Source organism: Oncorhynchus clarkii, chromosome 10 (assembly GCF_045791955.1).
Source record: "Oncorhynchus clarkii lewisi isolate Uvic-CL-2024 chromosome 10, UVic_Ocla_1.0, whole genome shotgun sequence".
NCBI lineage: Eukaryota > Metazoa > Chordata > Actinopteri > Salmoniformes > Salmonidae > Oncorhynchus > Oncorhynchus clarkii.
In genome coordinates this window covers 15,364,705-15,384,090 of record NC_092156.1, presented here as the reverse complement: position 1 = coordinate 15,384,090, position 19,386 = coordinate 15,364,705, and the positions used below count along the sequence as shown (strand labels likewise).

Sequence of the window (19,386 nt, the reverse complement as noted above, 5' to 3'; positions counted from 1 at the left end):
TTTGTATTATGCAACTGTCTTTCATTACAGTGATGAGTTCTCTGCTCTGTTCATTATGTTAAAATGTAATTTGCTGCAGCTTTCTTGAAGGACAGAGTCATCAAGAAGATGCTACTGTTTGTATACAGTGTAGCTGACTGGACTGGCTACGTGTCACTAAACAAGTCGCTTTATAGCTTCTAATTATGTTTAAAAACATCCTCCCATGACATTCCCTTCCCCTACTACAACAGATTACATTTCATACAGCACCTTACTTTACTTTCACCCTAAATCTTGCTCATTAATTCACCATCTCACTCCAAATTGTGTCCAAATAGCTTTTGAAGCACTTCGTCCCACCAGAATCCCAGTGCCAACAAAGAGAAGGCATCAATAATAAATATCTATTAAGAGAAAAGTTCTGATGCCAAACCAAAATGCAGGCTTTTGGGCTGTACAAATCAGTGGTCCTGTGTTGGTGTTTTACTTATAAAAACTATTAATAATTCACAACAGCGGCCTTATTTGTTTTACCCATATACTGTATATTGTGTTTCAGATAAATATTCAAGAATATAACATTGTGTCCATTGACAAATCCGTCCTCAAAACATAATTCCCCTCTCATATGGCTAATAAAGACTACTTAAAGTGAGTACACAGGGAAATATATTTTGTTTGTGCTTATTAACATAACTAAATGAATTGCCAAAATATAATCAAATGCAACATAAAAAATGGGGCGAAGCATAAAAGATAAAGAGGAACTCACGTAAGGTACGCTCTCCAGAGTGTCGGTGTTGACAATTATTGGAGCGGGACTCGCCTGAAAAAGAGAGAGAGTGGGGAAGAGGATAAGAAACAGCAAGAGATGCCTAAACCCACTAGTGTCCTACTTTCTATAAATGGATCCAGGGGACAGCCCCTGGATCATGTGGTGACTTCACCCTGTATCATGAGGAATTCAAGAGCCGTCTTACAAATGCTAAACCGTCCCAGAATACAGTGCCTTCAGAAACTATTCATACCCCTTGACTCAGCCTAAATTCAAAATTGATTAAATCATTTTTTTCTCCCCCATCTACACACAATACCCTATAATGTCAAAGTGAAAACATGTTTTTAGAAATATTTGCTAATTTATTGAAAATAACTAATTTATGTAAGTATTCACACACCTGAGTCGATACTTTGTAGAAGCAGCTTTGGCAGCGATTACAGCTTTGAGTCTTTCTGGGTAAGCTATTAAGAGCTTTCCACATCTGGATTGTGAAACAGGTGCCCATTATTCTTTTCAAAATGCTTCAAGCACTGTAAAATTGGTTGTTGATCATTGCTGGACAACCATTTTCAGGTCTTGTCATTGATTTTCAAGCAGATTAGAGTCAAAACTGTAACTTGGCCACTCAGGAACATTCACTGTCTTCTTGGTAAGCAACTCCAGTGTAGATTTGGCCTTGTGTTTTAGGTTATTGTCCTGCTGAAGGGGGAATTCTTCTCCCAGTGTCTGGTGGAGAGCAGACTGAACCAGGTTTTCCTCTGGGATTTTGCCTGTGCTTAGCTTCATTCCATTTATTTTTTATCCAGAAAAACTCCCCAGTCCTTAACGACTACAAGCATACCCATAACATGATGCAGTCACCACTATGCTTGAGAATATGAAGAGTGATACTCAGTAATGTGTTGTATTGGATTCAGGACAAAAAGTTAATTGTTTTGCCACATTTTTGCAGTATAATTTTAGCCTAGCGGTTAAAACGTCAGGCCAATAATCGATAAGTCGCTGGTTCAAATACCTAAGCCGACAAGATGAAAAATCTGTCTATGTGTCTTTGAGCAAGGCACTTAACCCTAATTTGCTCCAGGTGCACCGTACTACTATGGCTGCTCCTGTAAAACTGCACCTATCTGGTGTATGTGACAATATATATATTTTTACTTTTTGCCTTTGCCTTGTTGCAAATAGGATGCATGTTTTGGAAAAAATGTATTCTGTACAGGCAGTCCCTGAGTGGTTTCCTTCCTCTCCGGGAACCGAGTTAGGGAGGACGCCTGTATCAATACTGGGTGTATTGATTCACCATCCAAAGTGTAATTAATAACTTCCTGCTCAAAGGGATATTCAATGTCTGCTTTATTTTGTATTTTTACCCTTCTTTGCAAGGCATTGGAAAACCTCCCTAGTCTTGTGGTTGAATCTGTGTGACAGTACAGATCATTGTATGTGTGGGGTACAGAGATAAGGCAGTCAATCATGTTAACCACTATTTTTGCACACAGAGTGAGTCCATGCAAATTATTATGTGACTTGTTAAGCACATTTCTACTCATTAACTTATTTAGGCTTGCCATACAAAGGGTTTGAATACTAATTGACTCAAGCTTTTCATTTTTTAAATTAATTTGTGAATAATTCCAAAAACATAATTTCACTTCGACATTATGAGGTATTGTGTGTAGGCCAGTGACAAAAAAAATCTAAATTGAATTAATACAAAATTCAGGCTGAAATGCAAAAAAAAATGTGGAAAAAGTCAAGGGGTGTGAATACTTTCTGAAGGCATAGAGTATTATGCATGCTGTCATGACGTTGGCCTCTTTGGTTATAGCTAGCCCATCCCCCTCTCCCTGCCTCCCCCTTGCCTCCTTCAACTAGGCTGCTGTGGTCAGAGGTCGTAAATTCCTGAGAAGACCTCATGGACACACAGTTATAGAGAGTCGTTTTTCATGGAGAACAAAGGAAATCCTTCCACCTCACAGGACTTGAGGTACGAACAAATTTCATGTTCCGGAGAAAGTCTAAAAGATCGGTGAAGAATCCAGCTACAAACTGGTCCGTTTGTCACAACTTAGGAAGCTCGTGGGAGACGGTGTGGCCACATTACCATAACGCTGTTTATATAATAGCCTCAGATATGAGGTTTACATCTAATTGTTGTATAAGATGAATGAGTGAGTATGATACTGTTTGTATAATTGTGTACTATGATTTTGGACTGTTTAATGAAGAAAAATACAATTCCCTTTTGATTTGAACTAAATCAGAGGACCGCCTCTGAGCCCAGTTAGGGTCAGACATCCTGGGACAGCCTTTTCTGTCATTCCCAATAAATAAAAAAACTCGGGTTTTCGATCAGCAGACCAAGCTTAACTCAATTATGAGATGGCTAAAGGTTGTAGACCATTGCTGAATCTTTTAACCATACCACGTGGTTAAACTCTTAGACTATCGATACTGACAGAATAAGAACAAGTCTTTGATATTGATTACTAGTCTGCAGCTAGGAATTCGGTATCATTGAACGCGAAGAACGACAACCGCCGAAACATCCATTCTATAACAAATGAATGAATGTCACTTTGAACTATCCCCTCTAACCACAACCGAGAGACAGCGGGAGAGAGACGGACAATTCTACAAAAGACACAAACTTTTCACCAGCGATCAACACGACACACTGAGTGTAAATATATATATTGATTGCAATTGTTCCCGAATGAGTGAGCATTCATGTGTAAAGGATTAGAATTTCAATTGTTATAATCATTAACTGTAGTGACTTTTGTCTAACAAGCCGCCATGCCAGTTTAGCCCACCAGGGCACATTCTCCTATCATTTCATTAAGGAGAATTTCATGATAGGTTCATGATAGGTTCAATTTCTATCAGGTTCATGATTTCATGATAGGAGAATTTCACCACATTTCCCGTGTTTGTTTGTTTGTTTATGCATTTCTGTGAATTACTTAGTTAGTAATAAATAAATGATTCAAGACAATTGATGTATGGATGACTCATAGTGAAGACTGGGTTCGTGCAGATGACCAACAATTTACGACGTTTGGAATGAGACTAACGTGAGGTAAAGTAAATAATTCATTAATTCAAAGACTAATTGATCAGATAAAATAATTGAAAAGTTATTTTAGGAAATGATAACTTTGTAATCTGAATATTTTTCCTTGGTGCCCCGACTTCCTAGTGAATTAGTTACGTGATTAATCAGTTGATCGCGCAGTAACTAATTACAGAGAATATTTGATAAAAACTATCAGTCTTCAGTTAATGATAGTAAAGACACGACAATGCTAAATGTGCAAGCCTCTAATAATAATAATCCATAATAACAGTAAACAATGCCCACAGAATGGTTTATGGCATGTGAAGTAAATAGAGTGGACTGATAACTCACGATACAGCTTCCATCCAGGTGAGACTATACGAATATTTGCAAGTCTTCCACGAACAGATAATTCTAAGATATTTCATTGCTACACAATTAGCTCCCAATAGCCTTTCCAATTAAGTGTCTTTTAGCCTTTCTAACTAAGGCCTTTAATTTGCTGAGAAGTTAAAAACATACAAAAAGTAAGACGTTTTCACATTCATCAATGTTCCTTGTCAGTTTGAACAGTCTAGATGGTCCGCTGCCAATAACCAGAGTGCCACTGCAGTTAATAAAATATGCTATAAAAATATGCTATAGAAGAACGTTGTTTGGGCCATTTTTAAAGGAAGCGGGTAAGAATTCCGTCAAACCCTTAAGATGTTCCCAGCTAGCACAGTGGATCTGGGCCGATTCGGGCTGAGAGTCCAGGCACTCGGCTGAGAGTCAGACTCGGTCGACGTCATGTGGCCAGAGTCTGGGCCGCCTTTGGCAGTATTACTTATGGCTAGGATGCGGGGATTGAGCTCGGGCCGATTCCGGTGTGAGTTATCTGGCCCAAATGTATTACTTGGGGCTCAGGCCGATTCCGGTGTGAGTTATATGGCCCAAATGTATCGGGCCGATTGTGGCTACTATCTATCAGATGATTACACGGGCTGCTTTATATAATTAACATTTCATTATTTATTTATTTCCCATATTTCCTCATTGTTTCTGTGATCCAAAAATGTAATTAACATTTAAATTAAATTATTTAATAGTCCTGTTTAAGTAGTATTTTAGTATTTTGATACATTGTGCAGGGCAATTACTAAGCTGTCACGTTGGTAACAATGATTCGGGAGACAGGCGCAGGAATGCGTAATAGGGCTTTTTATTATACCCCAAATCAAGGCATGCCGTGTAAGGGCACGGGGATGAAGACCAAAGAAATATGTAACAAAACACACAAGGTAGAATCCCAAAACAAAAGAGCGAGGAGTACCTCAGAAACCAAACGGCACACTTATACAAGTACTAATCAGTGGGAATATGGGACAGGTGTCCATAATGAATGTTCCGGAGGGATCCATGACATAAGCATTAAAAATGTTGTGGATGGGGACTCCCGAGTGGCGCAGCAGTCTAAGACACTGCATCGTAGTGTTTCAAACTGTGTTGCTACAGATGCTGGTTCGATACCCGTGCCGGCCACGACTGGGAGACTGATCAGGAGACGCACAATGGTCCCAGCGTCGTCCGGGTTAGGGGAGGGTTCGGCGGGCCGGGATGTCCTTATCCCATCACACTGTAGTGACTCCTGTGGCGGGCCAGGCGCATGCATGCTGACATGGTTGCTGGGATAAACATGCATTGTGTCAAAAAGCAGTGCGACTTGGCAGGGTTGTGTTTCGGAAGGACGCAAGGTTTTCGACCTTCACCTCTTCCGAGGCTGGACAGGAGTTGCAGCGATGAGACAAGACAATTGGCCATGAAAAAAAGGGGGTTAAAAAATATATATATATAAATAAATCTGTTGATGGGTATAGTTTGAGTTTATTTTTATTTTTACAGGGACAGTGCACATTAATCAACGTTTCAGTAAAAGTGCCGGTTTTAGCCAGCCGGCTAATTTTCAACCGCAGTCCCTGGGCAGGTTATTAAAAAAAATTACAATATAGACAATAGCAGCATAGAACAAGCAAGACATAGCAACATAGGACAAGCAAGACATAGCATACAGAGCAACATAGGACAAGCAAGACGTAGCATAAAGACAGAGCAACATAAAACAAAAAGCAGCAAGACAAAATTCATAAAAGCAACAAAGTGTTTCCACACCTCACAAGCTACAGACAACAGACAACATGGAAAGCGGCAACACACAGCTAGGGACCATGTTCACAAATCTGATTAACCTTTAGCCATGTCTTCAAGCATTTTGTGAAAGTGTGATATGTGGTGCAGTTATGTGTGTCTGATGGCAGTGTTTTCAAGACATGGGAAGCTCTCACAGAGAATGCAGATTTACTAAAGGTGCTTTTCCTTAGGGGAACTATACAGTCACCTCTCATGGCAGACCTTGTGGATCTGCTGCCATATGTCTGGGTTTTCTGTTTAACAAAAATATTGAGTGGAGGGGGAGCCAGGCCATTAAGGATCTTGAATACAAGACATGCGTCGGTGTATTGCACAAGATTTTCCCAACTCAAGAGCTCATGCTTTCTAAGAATGTGACAATGATGATGGCTATTGGGCTTCCTATCAAGCACTTTGAGAGCCTGTTTGTAGACAGACTGAATAGGTTTTAATGTTGTACAGCAAGCTTGGGCCCAACTAGTCAAGCAGTATGTTAAGTGGGGGAGTATCATAGTTTCGAAGTACAGTTTTGCTACCTCTGTAGTCAAACAATTTCGTATAAATCGGAAATTAGCTAGGTTGAATTTGGTTATTTGAATTACTTTTTTCACATGCTTTTTAAAAGAGAGGTTGGAATCAAGTATGATGCCAAGGTACTTAAAATCGGATACCACCTGGAGCTTCTCCCCTGACACATAGACATCTGGCTCAGTAGCATCTGTTGCCCTCTTTGTGAAGAACATGCAAACAGTTTTTTTCACATTGAGATGCAAACACGAGTCACTGAGCCACTTTGTAACCTGGACCATTACAGTAGTGAGTTCTTGTGCAGCTTGTTGTTTGCTCTTTGCATGCACATATATCACTGTATCATCTGCATACATTTGAACTTCAGACCCAGTACAGACAGAAGGCAGATCATTAATGTACAGGCTGAACAGGAGGGGCCCCAGTATTGACCCTTGGGGCACGCCCACATCATAGCTACGAGTGGGCGACAGCTCATTGCTCACTCTGACACACTGAGTTCTGCCTTCAAGGTATGATTTCATCCATCTCAAGGCATCAGGGGAAAAGTTGAACTTGGACAATTTTGTGATGAGAATCTCATGGTTAACAGTATCAAAAGCCTTCCTTAGGTCCAGAAACACAGCCCCCACAACACCCCCTTTGTCCATCTTGGACTTCACATTTTCCAGAAGAAAGCAGTTGGCCGTTTCTGTAGAGTGTAATTTGAATGTATAATAGTAATATTTAAAATGACTAAATCGGGTAAAACATTTATTTCAATTTGCATCGGGCCGCTTCTGGGGGCATTCTGGTAAGATGCTGGCAAAGTAGACGGAAACGGTCTGATGTACTTGGCAATTCATTTTGATTCCGGGCCGATTCAATCAGTTCCGGCCCCCGGAAGAGGGCCGCTTCTGTGCCGATTTCTCATTGCTAGCTGGGTTTCCATCAACTGAAGCTCCACGATGTTTCACAAAGGCAAATTGTTTGGATCAGGTAGACAGATCAGGGTGCATGTGTGTGTGTGTGTGTGTGTGTGTGTGTGTGTGTGTGTGTGTGTGTGTGTGTGTGTGTGTGTGTGTGTGTGTGTGTGTGTGTGTGTCACATTTTAACATTCACAGGCGGTGGCAAAGAAATTTGCTAACATTTCTAAAAAACTGTTTTGCTTTGTCATTATGGGGTATCGTGTGTAGATTGATGAGGAAAATGTTGATTTAAACGTAAACGTAACAAAATGTGGAAAAGGTGTAGGGGTCTGAATACTTTCCAAATGCAATGTACTTCTCTGCCACTCAGTGACTTTGCATAGAATGTGCTAACATTGCTTGGATTGTTTTGCCATCTATTCTCTATGACTGGGAACTGCCCCATTGAAATTGCAGGATTTCATAACATAAATTGTCACAGCACAAGGTAAAGAGACCGTCCTGGGGCACTCAAATGTGCGTCCGTTCAGTCAGATCTTCTGGGTCTGCTCTTGTCTCCATCCCAGTGAGTCTCTCAGCGCCAGATGGCTTGCTTCCACACGTGAGACTAGATCTGCTCTATCAGGTACAGATTGCGCTAAAGCAAAAATCTAATTGTAACTTGTAAATAAATAATCAGAACAGTTATGACTTTTACTATTTTCTACATTGTAGAATAATAGTGAAGAAATCATGTATTATCCAAAAAAGTGTTAAACAATATTTGAGTTTCTTCAAAGTAGCCACCCTTTGCCTCGATGACAGCTTTGCATAGTAGTCACCTGGAATTAATTTCAATTAACAGGTGTGCCTTGTTAAAAGTTATTTTGTGGAATTTCTTTATTTCTTAGTGTGTTTGAGCCAATCAGTTGTGTTGTGACAAGGTAGGGTTGGTATACAAAGGATAGCCCTATTTGGTTAAATACCAAGTCCATATTATGGCAAAAACAGGTCATATAAGCAAACAAAGAACAACAGTCGCAAAAACCATCCAGCGCTATGATGAAACTGTCTCTCATGAGGACCACCACAGGAAAGACCCAGAGTTACCTCTGCTATGATGAATCTGTCTCTCATGAGGACCACCACAGGAAAGACCCAGAGTTACCTCTGCTATGATGAATCTGGCTCTCATGAGGACCACCACAGGAAAGACCCAGAGTTACCTCTGCTATGATGAAACTGTCTCTCATGAGGACCACCACAGGAAAGACCCAGAGTTACCTCTGCTATGATGAAACTGTCTCTCATGAGGACCACCACAGGAAAGACCCAGAGTTACCTCTGCTATGATGAATCTGTCTCTCATGAGGACCACCACAGGAAAGACCCAGAGTTACCTCTGCTATGATGAATCTGGCTCTCATGAGGACCACCACAGGAAAGGAAGACCCAGAGTTACCTCTGCTATGATGAAACTGTCTCTCATGAGGACCACCACAGGAAAGACCCAGAGTTACCTCTGCTATGATGAATCTGGCTCTCACGAGGACCACCACAGGAAAGACCCAGAGTTACCTCTGCTATGATGAAACTGACTATCATGAGGACCACCACAGGAAAGACCCAGAGTTACCTCTGCTATGATGAATCTGTCTCTCATGAGGACCACCACAGGAAAGACCCAGAGTTACCTCTGCTATGATGAATCTGGCTCTCATGAGGACCACCACAGGAAAGACCCAGAGTTACCTCTGCTATGATGAATCTGGCTCTCATGAGGACCACCACAGGAAAGGAAGACCCAGAGTTACTTCTGCTATGATGAATCTGTCTCTCATGAGGACCACCACAGGAAAGACCCAGAGTTACCTCTGCTATGATGAAACTGTCTCTCATGAGGACCACCACAGGAAAGACCCAGAGTTACCTTTGCTATGATGAATCTGTCTCTCATGAGGACCACCACAGGAAAGACCCAGAGTTACCTCTGCTATGATGAATCTGGCTCTCATGAGGACCACCACAGGAAAGACCCAGAGTTATCTCTGCTATGATGAATCTGGCTCTCATGAGGACCACCACAGGAAAGGAAGACTCAGAGTTACCTCTGCTATGATGAATCTGTCTCTCATGAGGACCACCACAGGAAAGGCCCAGAGTTACCTCTGCTATGATGAAACTGTCTCTCATGAGGACCACCACAGGAAAGACCCAGAGTTACCTCTGCTATGATGAATCTGTCTCTCATGAGGACCACCACAGGAAAGACCCAGAGTTACCTCTGCTATGATGAATCTGGCTCTCATGAGGACCACCACAGGAAAGACCCAGAGTTACCTCTGCTATGATGAATCTGTCTCTCATGAGGACCACCACAGGAAAGACCCAGAGTTACCTCTGCTATGATGAATCTGGCTCTCATGAGGACCACCACAGGAAAGACCCAGAGTTACCTCTGCTATGATGAAACTGTCTCTCATGAGGACCACCACAGGAAAGACCCAGAGTTACCTCTGCTATGATGAATCTGGCTCTCATGAGGACCACCACAGGAAAGACCCAGAGTTACCTCTGCTATGATGAATCTGTCTCTCATGAGGACCACCACAGGAAAGACCCAGAGTTACCTCTGCTATGATGAATCTGGCTCTCATGAGGACCACCACAGGAAAGACCCAGAGTTACCTCTGCTATGATGAATCTGGCTCTCATGAGGACCACCACAGGAAAGACCCAGAGTTACCTCTGCTATGATGAATCTGTCTCTCATGAGGACCACCACAGGAAAGACCCAGAGTTACCTCTGCTATGATGAAACTGGCTCTCATGAGGACCACCACAGGAAAGGAAGACCCAGAGTTACCTCTGCTGTAGAGGATGAGTTCATTAGAGTTACCAGCCTCAGGAATTGCTAATTGTTATTATTATTATAATTTGTATTATATATATTTTTTAGGGGGTAGATCAGCTTTAATATTGCACATAGATTGTAGCTTCCATCAATGTAATTGTCTGCATCTTCTTCCAATCCCCCATATATATTTTTTTGCAAATATTTATATATACACACACATATACATACATATAAATACATACATATACAAATACATACATACAAATACATACACATACAAATATATAAATATATTTCCTTTACTACCCTCCAACCCTACCACCCCTCCCCCAATTGGAGCAAACCAGTGAACAACAATGTTTAGGCCTGTATTTCCAGCTAATACGTACTATATACATTTCATGGACACAGTCTATTTTACAACAGTTCTATTTTGTTTGTTTTTACTCCTGTCCTTCCTCTACCCTCAACCTCTCCCATCTATTTCTGATGTCCATCCGGTTTGATTTTTATTTCACAAAAGTTCTGAACATATATACATTTTACAGACCCCGTATGTTCTACATGTTTTATCTTGCTATTAGTCCCAACCTTCAGCTCCAATCAACCTCTCCCACCTATCTCTTAACAACATCCATATTGGATGTCTATTTGCCATATATTTTTTAACTGTGCTGTGATGTTTCACAAAAGTTCAGAACCTTTCTATTCTCATTGTTTATTGTTATAAATTTTATGAATAATGGCTAAACAATGTATACATTTAACTATAACTATAACTAATTGAATTCTACCCTGTTTTACTATATCTGATTTATAATGTTAGTTCATAAGAAAGAGGTTATGTAGCATGGATAAGGGGTAATTGGAAATGATAACCATTGTGGAAGAAGGAATGTATGTCTGTGTCTAAAGTAAGCAAACATATGTTTGAACCGACTCAGCTATAACTCTGTGATGATAAAATAAGACAGCGCGAGCCCCTCCAGGTTGTCCGTATCTGGAACTGTCTGCTAAGTGGTAATAAACTATGGTGAGACTTCAGGAGTTAATCCAGATATAGTGTGTCAGGTATGTGCGCTAGTGAGTTAGAATAAACTTTTGAACCTGCTTTGTCCTGGTCGAGAGGAGGAGAGACATTTCAAAACCTATGACGTCATATGTGATATATAAACTGTTGTACATGGTTCTATGAGCAGCGCTCTCGAGAATAAATGCTATTGGCTAATTTTGGTAGACTGGTCTCTGTCCATTTTATGCAAATAAGGATCTTACAAATTCTTAGAAACAGACAGTGATTTAAATTGAATGGGTTAATGAACACATATAGGAATTGTAGAATTCCTTTGACATTTATACAGATTGTAAATGTAAAATCATTTTTTTTGCTAAAAGTATTGTTATTTTATTGATCGATTGACTATGACATTCAGATCGCCCAGTAGTGCTATCTGCAGGTGTCACACCGTCACCTTAGTTATCTTTGTTTTCTTTATTATTTTGGTTAGGTCAGGGTGTGACAAGGATGGTTTGTTTAGTTTTGTATTGTCTAGGTTTTTTGTATGTCTAGGGGTTTTTGTATGTCTAGGTTTCCTAGTCTAGGTGTTTATATGTCTATGGTTGCCTAGATTGGTTCTCAGTATGGACTGTACCAAAACAAATTATCTAATGATTCTGCCTTCGCTGCAAATTCTGCAGAGCTGTGAAGGTTGTATCCCCCTATATAAATAACATTCTATTGGTTGCAAGAATTTTGTATAATATTTTAAATTGAAAGCTTTTGCGTATAGGTTCATTAACCATGTGCCATGGAATCGGTCTGTAAAAAATCTCTTCCCAACTATTTTGCAATCTATATGGCACGCCTGTCAATTTTTTGGTGTGCTATATTTTTAATTTATCACAATTTTCTTTAACCATATGCTCTTTAATGCAGGGCCGACAGACAAGTTCCTTACTTTTTCCCCTTTCCACTTCCATTTTTTTGGTTGCAATTGGTTGTAATTTTAGGTAGGGCAGACATTTCCATATGTTTTTATTAGCTGCATGTACAGTTCAAGTCAGAAGTTTACGTACACTTAGGTTGGAGTCATTAACTCTTCTTTCAACCACTCCACAAATGTCCTGTTGACAAGTCGGGTAGGACCTCTACTTTGTGCATGACACAAGTCATTTTTCCAACAATTGCTTAGACATATTATTTCACTTATCCAAATCACTGTATCACAATTCCAGTGGGTCAGAAGTTTACATACACTAAGTTGACTGTGCCTTTAAACAATTTGGAAAATTCCAGAAAATTATGTCATGGCTTTAGAAACTTCTGATAGTCTAATTGACATCGTTTGAGTCAATTTGAGGTGTACCTGTGGATGTATTTCAAGGCCAACCTTCAAACTCAGTGCCTCTTTGCTTGAGATCATGGGAAAATCCAAAGAAATCAGCCAAGACCTACAAAAAAAATTGTAGACCTACAAATCTGGTTCATCATTGGGAGCAATTTCCAAATGCCTGAAGGTACCACGTTCATCTGTATATATTTTGATTAACACATTTGGTTACTACATAATTCCATATGTGTTCATAGTTTTTATGTATTCACTATTCTACAATGTGAAAAATAAAGAAACCCTTTTGACTGGTACTGTAGTTTGGTAGATTTATTTTCTGTCAAATCTACCTTTAACCTGGTAGCTTGCTAGCTAGTTAGCTCCCATGCCAATTTCAAGTCTTTCTAAACTAATATTTGATTGATTTTAGTTAGAATCTCCATTTGCCGACGCCAATGGAGACAGCTAGTCTTAACCGGGGGCCAACACATAACAAAAATACATTACAGACGAAAGACTTAACAATTTACCTACATTTAAAAACATTAACATGTAGCGTGTGTGCATATGTCAGTACATACACACAACTAGTAGGTCACATGGGGGAGAGGCGTTGTGCTGGGAGGTGTTGCTCTATTTGTTTTTGAAACCAGGTTTGATATATATCTGCTCTAAATCAGAAATATGAAGTTATTTCAGAATTAAAGTTAATTGGCTAGCACATCATGCTTTGTGACATTAGGTTAGACATCCCCAGTTAGAACATGTGTTTTCACTTATTGCATCTGCATGCTTGTTTCTCTCGTGCACTAGTTTGTTCATGAGCTGGCTGCTCATTCTAAATAGTATTATCTAATCTGTTCAAAACAGTGTCAGAATGTAAAGCAAATGGGTGGAATGGGTGTATTTAACACCTGTCTCATTAGTCTGAATCAATAGCAGCCAGTGAACAATGTTTAATGTCAACCAGTGTTTCCAACCATGTATTTCTGCCTAATGCATTGAATCCCAAAATTGTTCTAAAAGATACTTTAAGTTGAGGCATGTAACCTGTTTTTAATGGTGTATTCTATCTTCAATCGAATTAAACATCTTCCAAAAAAAATGTTATAGTATTTTTCATCAGTTGTTTTACAGTGCCTTTGGAAATGATTCAGACCTCTTGACCTTTCCCACATTTTGTTACATTACAGCCTTCTTAAATTGATTAAATAAAAACTCAGCAATGTATACACAATACCCCATAATGACAAAGCGAAAACAGGTTTTACATTTTTTTTTTTTTTGCAAATGTACAAACATTTAAAAACAAATATCCTATTTACATACAGTGTAAAAGTTTTAGGCAGGTGTGAAAAAATGCTGTAAATTATGAATGCTTTCAAAAATAGACATGTTAATATATTATATTTATCAATTAACTAAATGCAAAGTGAGTGGACAAATCTAAATCATATCCATACTTGGTGTGACCACCCTTTGACTTCAAAACAGCATCAATTCTTGTAGGTACACTTGCAAAACATCAGGGATTTTGTAGGCATAGTCAGGTGTATGATTAAACAATCATACCAAACAGGTGCTAATGATCAATTCAATATGTAGGTTGAAACACAATCATTAACAAACAGCTGTGTAGGAGGAATACAACTGGGTGAGGAACAGCCAAACTTATCTAACAAGGTGAGGTTGCTGAAGACAGTTTACTGTCAAAAGTCAAGACTGAGCACAGCAACAAGACACAAGGTAGTTATACCGCATCAGCAAGGTCTCTCCCAGGCAGACATGGCAAGGCAGACAGGGGTTTCCAGATGTGCTGTCCAAGCTCTTTTGAAGAAGCACAAAGAAACGGGCAACGCTGAGGCCTGTAGACCCAGTGATCGGCCAAGGAAACTTAGTGTAGCAGATGAAAGACACATCATGCTTACTTCCCTTCGCAATCGGAAGATGTCCAGCAGTGCCATCGGCTCAGAATTGGCAGAAAACAATGGGACCCTGGTATACCCATCTACTGTCCGGAGAAGTCTGGTCAGAAGTGGCCTTCATGAAAGACTTGCGGCCAAAAAGCCATACCTCTGACTTGGAAACAAGGCCAAGCGACTCAACCATTACACAAAGACACAGGAACTGGGGTGCAGAAAAATGGCAGCAGGTGCTCTGGACTGATTATTCAAAATGTGAAATATTTGGCTGTAGCAGCAGGCAGTTTGTTCACCGAAGGGCTGGAAAGCAGTTCACGAATGAGTGTCTGCAGGCAAGAGTGAAGCATGGTGGAGATTCCTTGCAAGTTTGGGGCTGCATTTCTGCAAATGGAGTTGGGGATTTGGTCAGAATGAATGGTCTCCTCAATGCTGAGAAGTACAGGCAGATAGTTATCCATCATGAAATATCATTAGGGAGGCATCTGATTGGCCCGAAATGTATTCTGCAGCATGACAACGACCCCAAACATACAGTGAAAATCATTAAGAACTATCTTCAGTGTAAAGAAGAACAAGGAGTCCTGGAGGTGATGGTATGGCCCCCACAGTGCCCTGATCTCAACATCTAGTCTGTCTGGGATTACATGTAGAAAGAGAAGCACCTGAGGCTGCCTAAATCCACAGAAGAACTGTTGTTAATTCTCCAAGATGTTTGGGCCAACCTACCTGCCGAGTTTCTTCAAAAACTGTGTGCAAGTGTACCTAGAAGAATTGAAGCTGTTTTGAAGGCAAAGGGTGGTCACACCAAATATTGATTTGATGTAGATTTTTCTTCTATTCCCTCACTTTGCATTTTGTTAATTGATAAATATAACTTACTTCTTACTTTACAGCATTTTTTCACACTGTACTGTAAGTATTCAGACCCTTTGTTATGTGACTTGAAATTGAGCTCAGGTGCATCCTGTTTCCATTGATCATCCTTGAGATATTTCTACAAAAAACATTCTGCAGCATTGAAGGTCCCCAAGAACACATTGGTCTCCATCATTCTTAAATGGAAGAAGTTTGGAATCAACAAGACTCTTCCTAGAGCTGGCCGCCCAGCCAAACTGAGCACATGGGGGAGAAGGGTGATGGACAGGGAGGTGACTAAGAACACGATGGTCACACTGAGAGAGCTCTTATCAGGTTTCAGGTAAGACCCAAGTGCAGTGTTGAAGTAACAATGTTTATTGCAACAACAGGGGCATGCAAACAACAGGTCAAGGCAGGCAGGGGTCAATAATCCAGAGTAGTGGCAAAGGTGTAGGCGGGCTCAGGGTCAGGGGCAGGCAGAGTGGTCAGGCAGGTGGGCTCAGATTCAGGACAGACAAGGGTCAAAATCAGCAGGATGAGAAAAAGACTGGGGAAAGACAGGAGCTGAGAAAAAGTTGGTTGACTTGAACAAACAAGACAAACTGGCACAGACAGACAGAAAACACAGGTATAAATACCCAGGGGATAAGTGGGGAAGATGGGCGACACCTGGAGGGGGGTGGAGACAAACACAAGGACAGGTGAAACAGATCAGTGCGTGACAGCTCTAGAGTTTTCTGTGGAGATGGGAGGACCTTCCAGAAGGACAACCATCTCTGCAGCACTCCACCAATCAGGCCTTAATGGTAGAGTGGTGGAAGCTACTCCTCAGTAAAAGGCACGACAGCCCGCTTGGAGTTTGCCAAAAGGCACCAAAAGACTCTAAGACCTTGAGAAACAAGATTCTCTGGTCTGATGAAACCAAGATTGAACTCTTTGAACTGAATGCCAAGAGTCACGTCTGGAGGAAATCTGGCACCATCCCTACGATGAAGCATGATGGTGGCAGCATCATGCTGTGGGGTTGTTTTTCAATAGCAGGGACTGGGAGACTAGTCAGGATCAAGGCACAAATGAACGGAGCAAAGTACAGAGAGATCCTTAATGAAAACTTGCTCCAGAGTGCTCAGGACCTCAGACTGGGGCGAAGGTTCACCTTCCAACAGGACAACGACCCTAAGAACACAGCCAAGACAACTCAGGAGTGGCTTCGGGACAAGTCTCTGAATGTCCTTGAGTGGCCCAGCCAGAGCCCAGACTTGAACCCAATTGAACATCTCTGGAGAACTCTGAAAATAGCTGTACAGCAACGCTCCCCATCCAACCTGACAGAGCTTGAGAGGATCTGCTGAGAAGAATGGGAGAAACTCCCCAAATACAGGTGTGCCAAGCTTGTTGCGTCATACCCAAGATGACTCAGAACTGTAATCGCTGCCAAAGGTGCTTCAACAATGTACTGAGTATATATGTGAATGTGATATTTTCTTCTTTTAAAAAAAAATAATTAGCAAAAATGTCTAAAAACCTGTTTTTGCTTTGTGATTATGGGGTATTGTGTGTAGCTTGACTAGGGAAATAAATGATTTAATCGATTTTAGAATAAGGCTGTAACATAACAAAATGTGAAAAAAGTCAAGGGATCTGAATACTTTCCGAACGCACTGTAAATTAAATGTAATTTCCACCACATTCTGTCATTCCCACAATGCTAAGTCATTACCATCACGGTACATATTTTTGAGAAGGTGTATTATATTACAATTAATATTAATGATTTTTCCCAAATGTGAACCTTATATGCTTGTTCTTAAGATAATTCCTAAAATAATGCAAAATATTAAGATTTTGATGTGGTAAATACATGTTTCTGAGTATCACCAAGGCAGATATGGACATTTAGACATGACAATGATGAACACTTAGAATTAAGAAAACTTCCAAACAGTAAAAAAAAACATTAAACTTTTTGTTTATGTAAAATGTTATATAAAATACTTTAGGCACAATTTCTGTCATTTCCTTATCAACTAGAATAGCACATGTTATGACGTGGTGGTAATGACATTTCCTCTCGGGTATCTGGGGAATAGTATCATTTGAATAGTATGGTCTCAGCCACTATTAGATCTTGTTTCCAGACAGAGTGAAGAAAATATTCAGATAGATAAAAAGTAGGTTCAAGAGGTTTCATTTTCATCATCCAAAAGTGCTCGTATTTTCAAAATCAACCTTATGCTGTTGTTCAAATGCACAGACCGCTTTATTTATCTACTCAAATAAACTACCAGTAGTTTGAAAACTTGGCATCATATTTCTGTCATTCTGCTTTGTTGACAACTCCAACCACCCTGCGCCCCAGGTATTCAGCCAATCAGCAGCCTCCACTGGTGTGCGTGCATGTGTACAAATAGAAAATGAGAGAGGAAGATTGGGAAATTGAGTGCATTTGAATGCACAGTACTCGGGGAAATCAATTAGGAGGCGCTATTCTGGATTTTGATTGGTATTCAAAGGCAGTGTATATTTAACTGGATGAAAATGAATGGCGGCGGACTGCACTACGCTAACTCAATGTTAACTTGCATGCCTTTCCAGAAATACCACTCCAAAAAATGATATTGTAGTATTTTGTTCATTACTTCACTGTTAATACAATCCCTAAGTCAGCAGTCACGTTTTCGAGATGGATAGCACTTTCAGTTCAGAGCAAAAACCTATGATGATACAAAACGCACCATAAGAATTGTTGTTTTGTTTCTTTGTAAACTTGACTGCTGAGGCCTTTTTTTATATAACCACCATGTGTAAAGGAGGAGTGAGGAGTCCCTACGCAATACTCTGTCATAATGTCACGCACACACACACGATAACATACGCACTATACACACATGTACACATGTACACATGGATCTTGTTTAGTAGATAATGTGGTAGTATAGTAGGGGCCTGTGTTGTGAAATCTGTTTTGAATGTATTGTAATTTTAAAAAAATTGTATAACTGCCTTAATTTATCTGGACCCCAGGAAGAGTAGCTGCTGCCTTGGCAAATGGGGATCCATAATAAATACAAATACACACACACACACAGCTGTGTATGTGCTCTAGTTCGGCACTCAGTATGTGTGCCAGTATAAGTCCTGAATAGATGTAGTACATACAGACACTGTACTATTGTTCGACTCCATTTCCAAACCATTTGTCTTCCTCTCTTGACACTGGCACACACTGACATCCTGTGATTCCTCGCATCCTATCTCCTCACCTCCTTCTCAACCGTATTGGAGGAGACAATCCAAGGTCCCTCCCCTTGGGCCTTCTGCTCCAATGCATTTTGAGAAGGACGAAATGAGAGCTGATGCGAGGAATCTAGGAAAGACTAATTGAGAAAGAGCCTGAACTTACAACAAATGTGACTGAGCGGGATTCACTGAAGGGAGCCTGGTCTGATCTACTTCTGGGGTTAATTAGGTGTTAATAACTATAATACACCGAGTTTGTTAATTACAAATATCAATCTGCGTCCCAAATGGCACCCTATTCCCTTTAAAGTGTAGTAATTTTGAACAGGTTGCATAGGGCTCTGGTCAAAAGTAGTGTACTACATAGGGAATAGGGTGCAATTTGTGCTGTATTAGAACCCTTTTAGCCATGAGAACTCCACCTCAATTGCAAAACATTGTATAAAACATGCAATAACTAAACCACTCTGTCTGTGGATTACCGCCGAATATTTTGAGATTATTTTTGTATTATTATTATTCAACCACATGTTACTACCATTGGTTTGCTCATGCAGAAAGAAAACGAATGCATCCCAAATAGCACCCATAGGGTTCTGTTCAAAAGTAGGGCACTATTTTAAACAATTAGGGGGCGATGTTTGTTTTGAGTCAAATCAGGAATTGTGCTAAAAATGAATTTAATTTAGGAAATCTGTTCCCAAGTATTCTCACAAATTGAAAAAAGAGACGTGATCGTGTCTCAATGTAATGCAGGTATGAAACGATTTCTCT

The 19,386-nt window shown here is 40.3% G+C and overlaps 1 protein-coding gene across 24 annotated transcripts in view; it reads right to left on the bottom strand.

The window, feature by feature from the left end:
* LOC139418051 (discs, large homolog 2 (Drosophila)) overlaps positions 1-19,386 on the bottom strand; it is a 290,161-nt gene that overhangs the window by 65,388 nt on the left and 205,387 nt on the right. For all 24 annotated transcript variants that reach the window (XR_011635267.1, XM_071167181.1, XM_071167182.1 and 21 more), the window contains one exon: positions 755-808. Coding sequence is in view for 23 of the 24 variants with exons in the window: in XM_071167181.1 (XP_071023282.1) it covers positions 755-808 (54 nt within the window). In the remaining variant the exon portion in view is untranslated. The remainder of the gene's footprint in view (positions 1-754; positions 809-19,386) is intronic.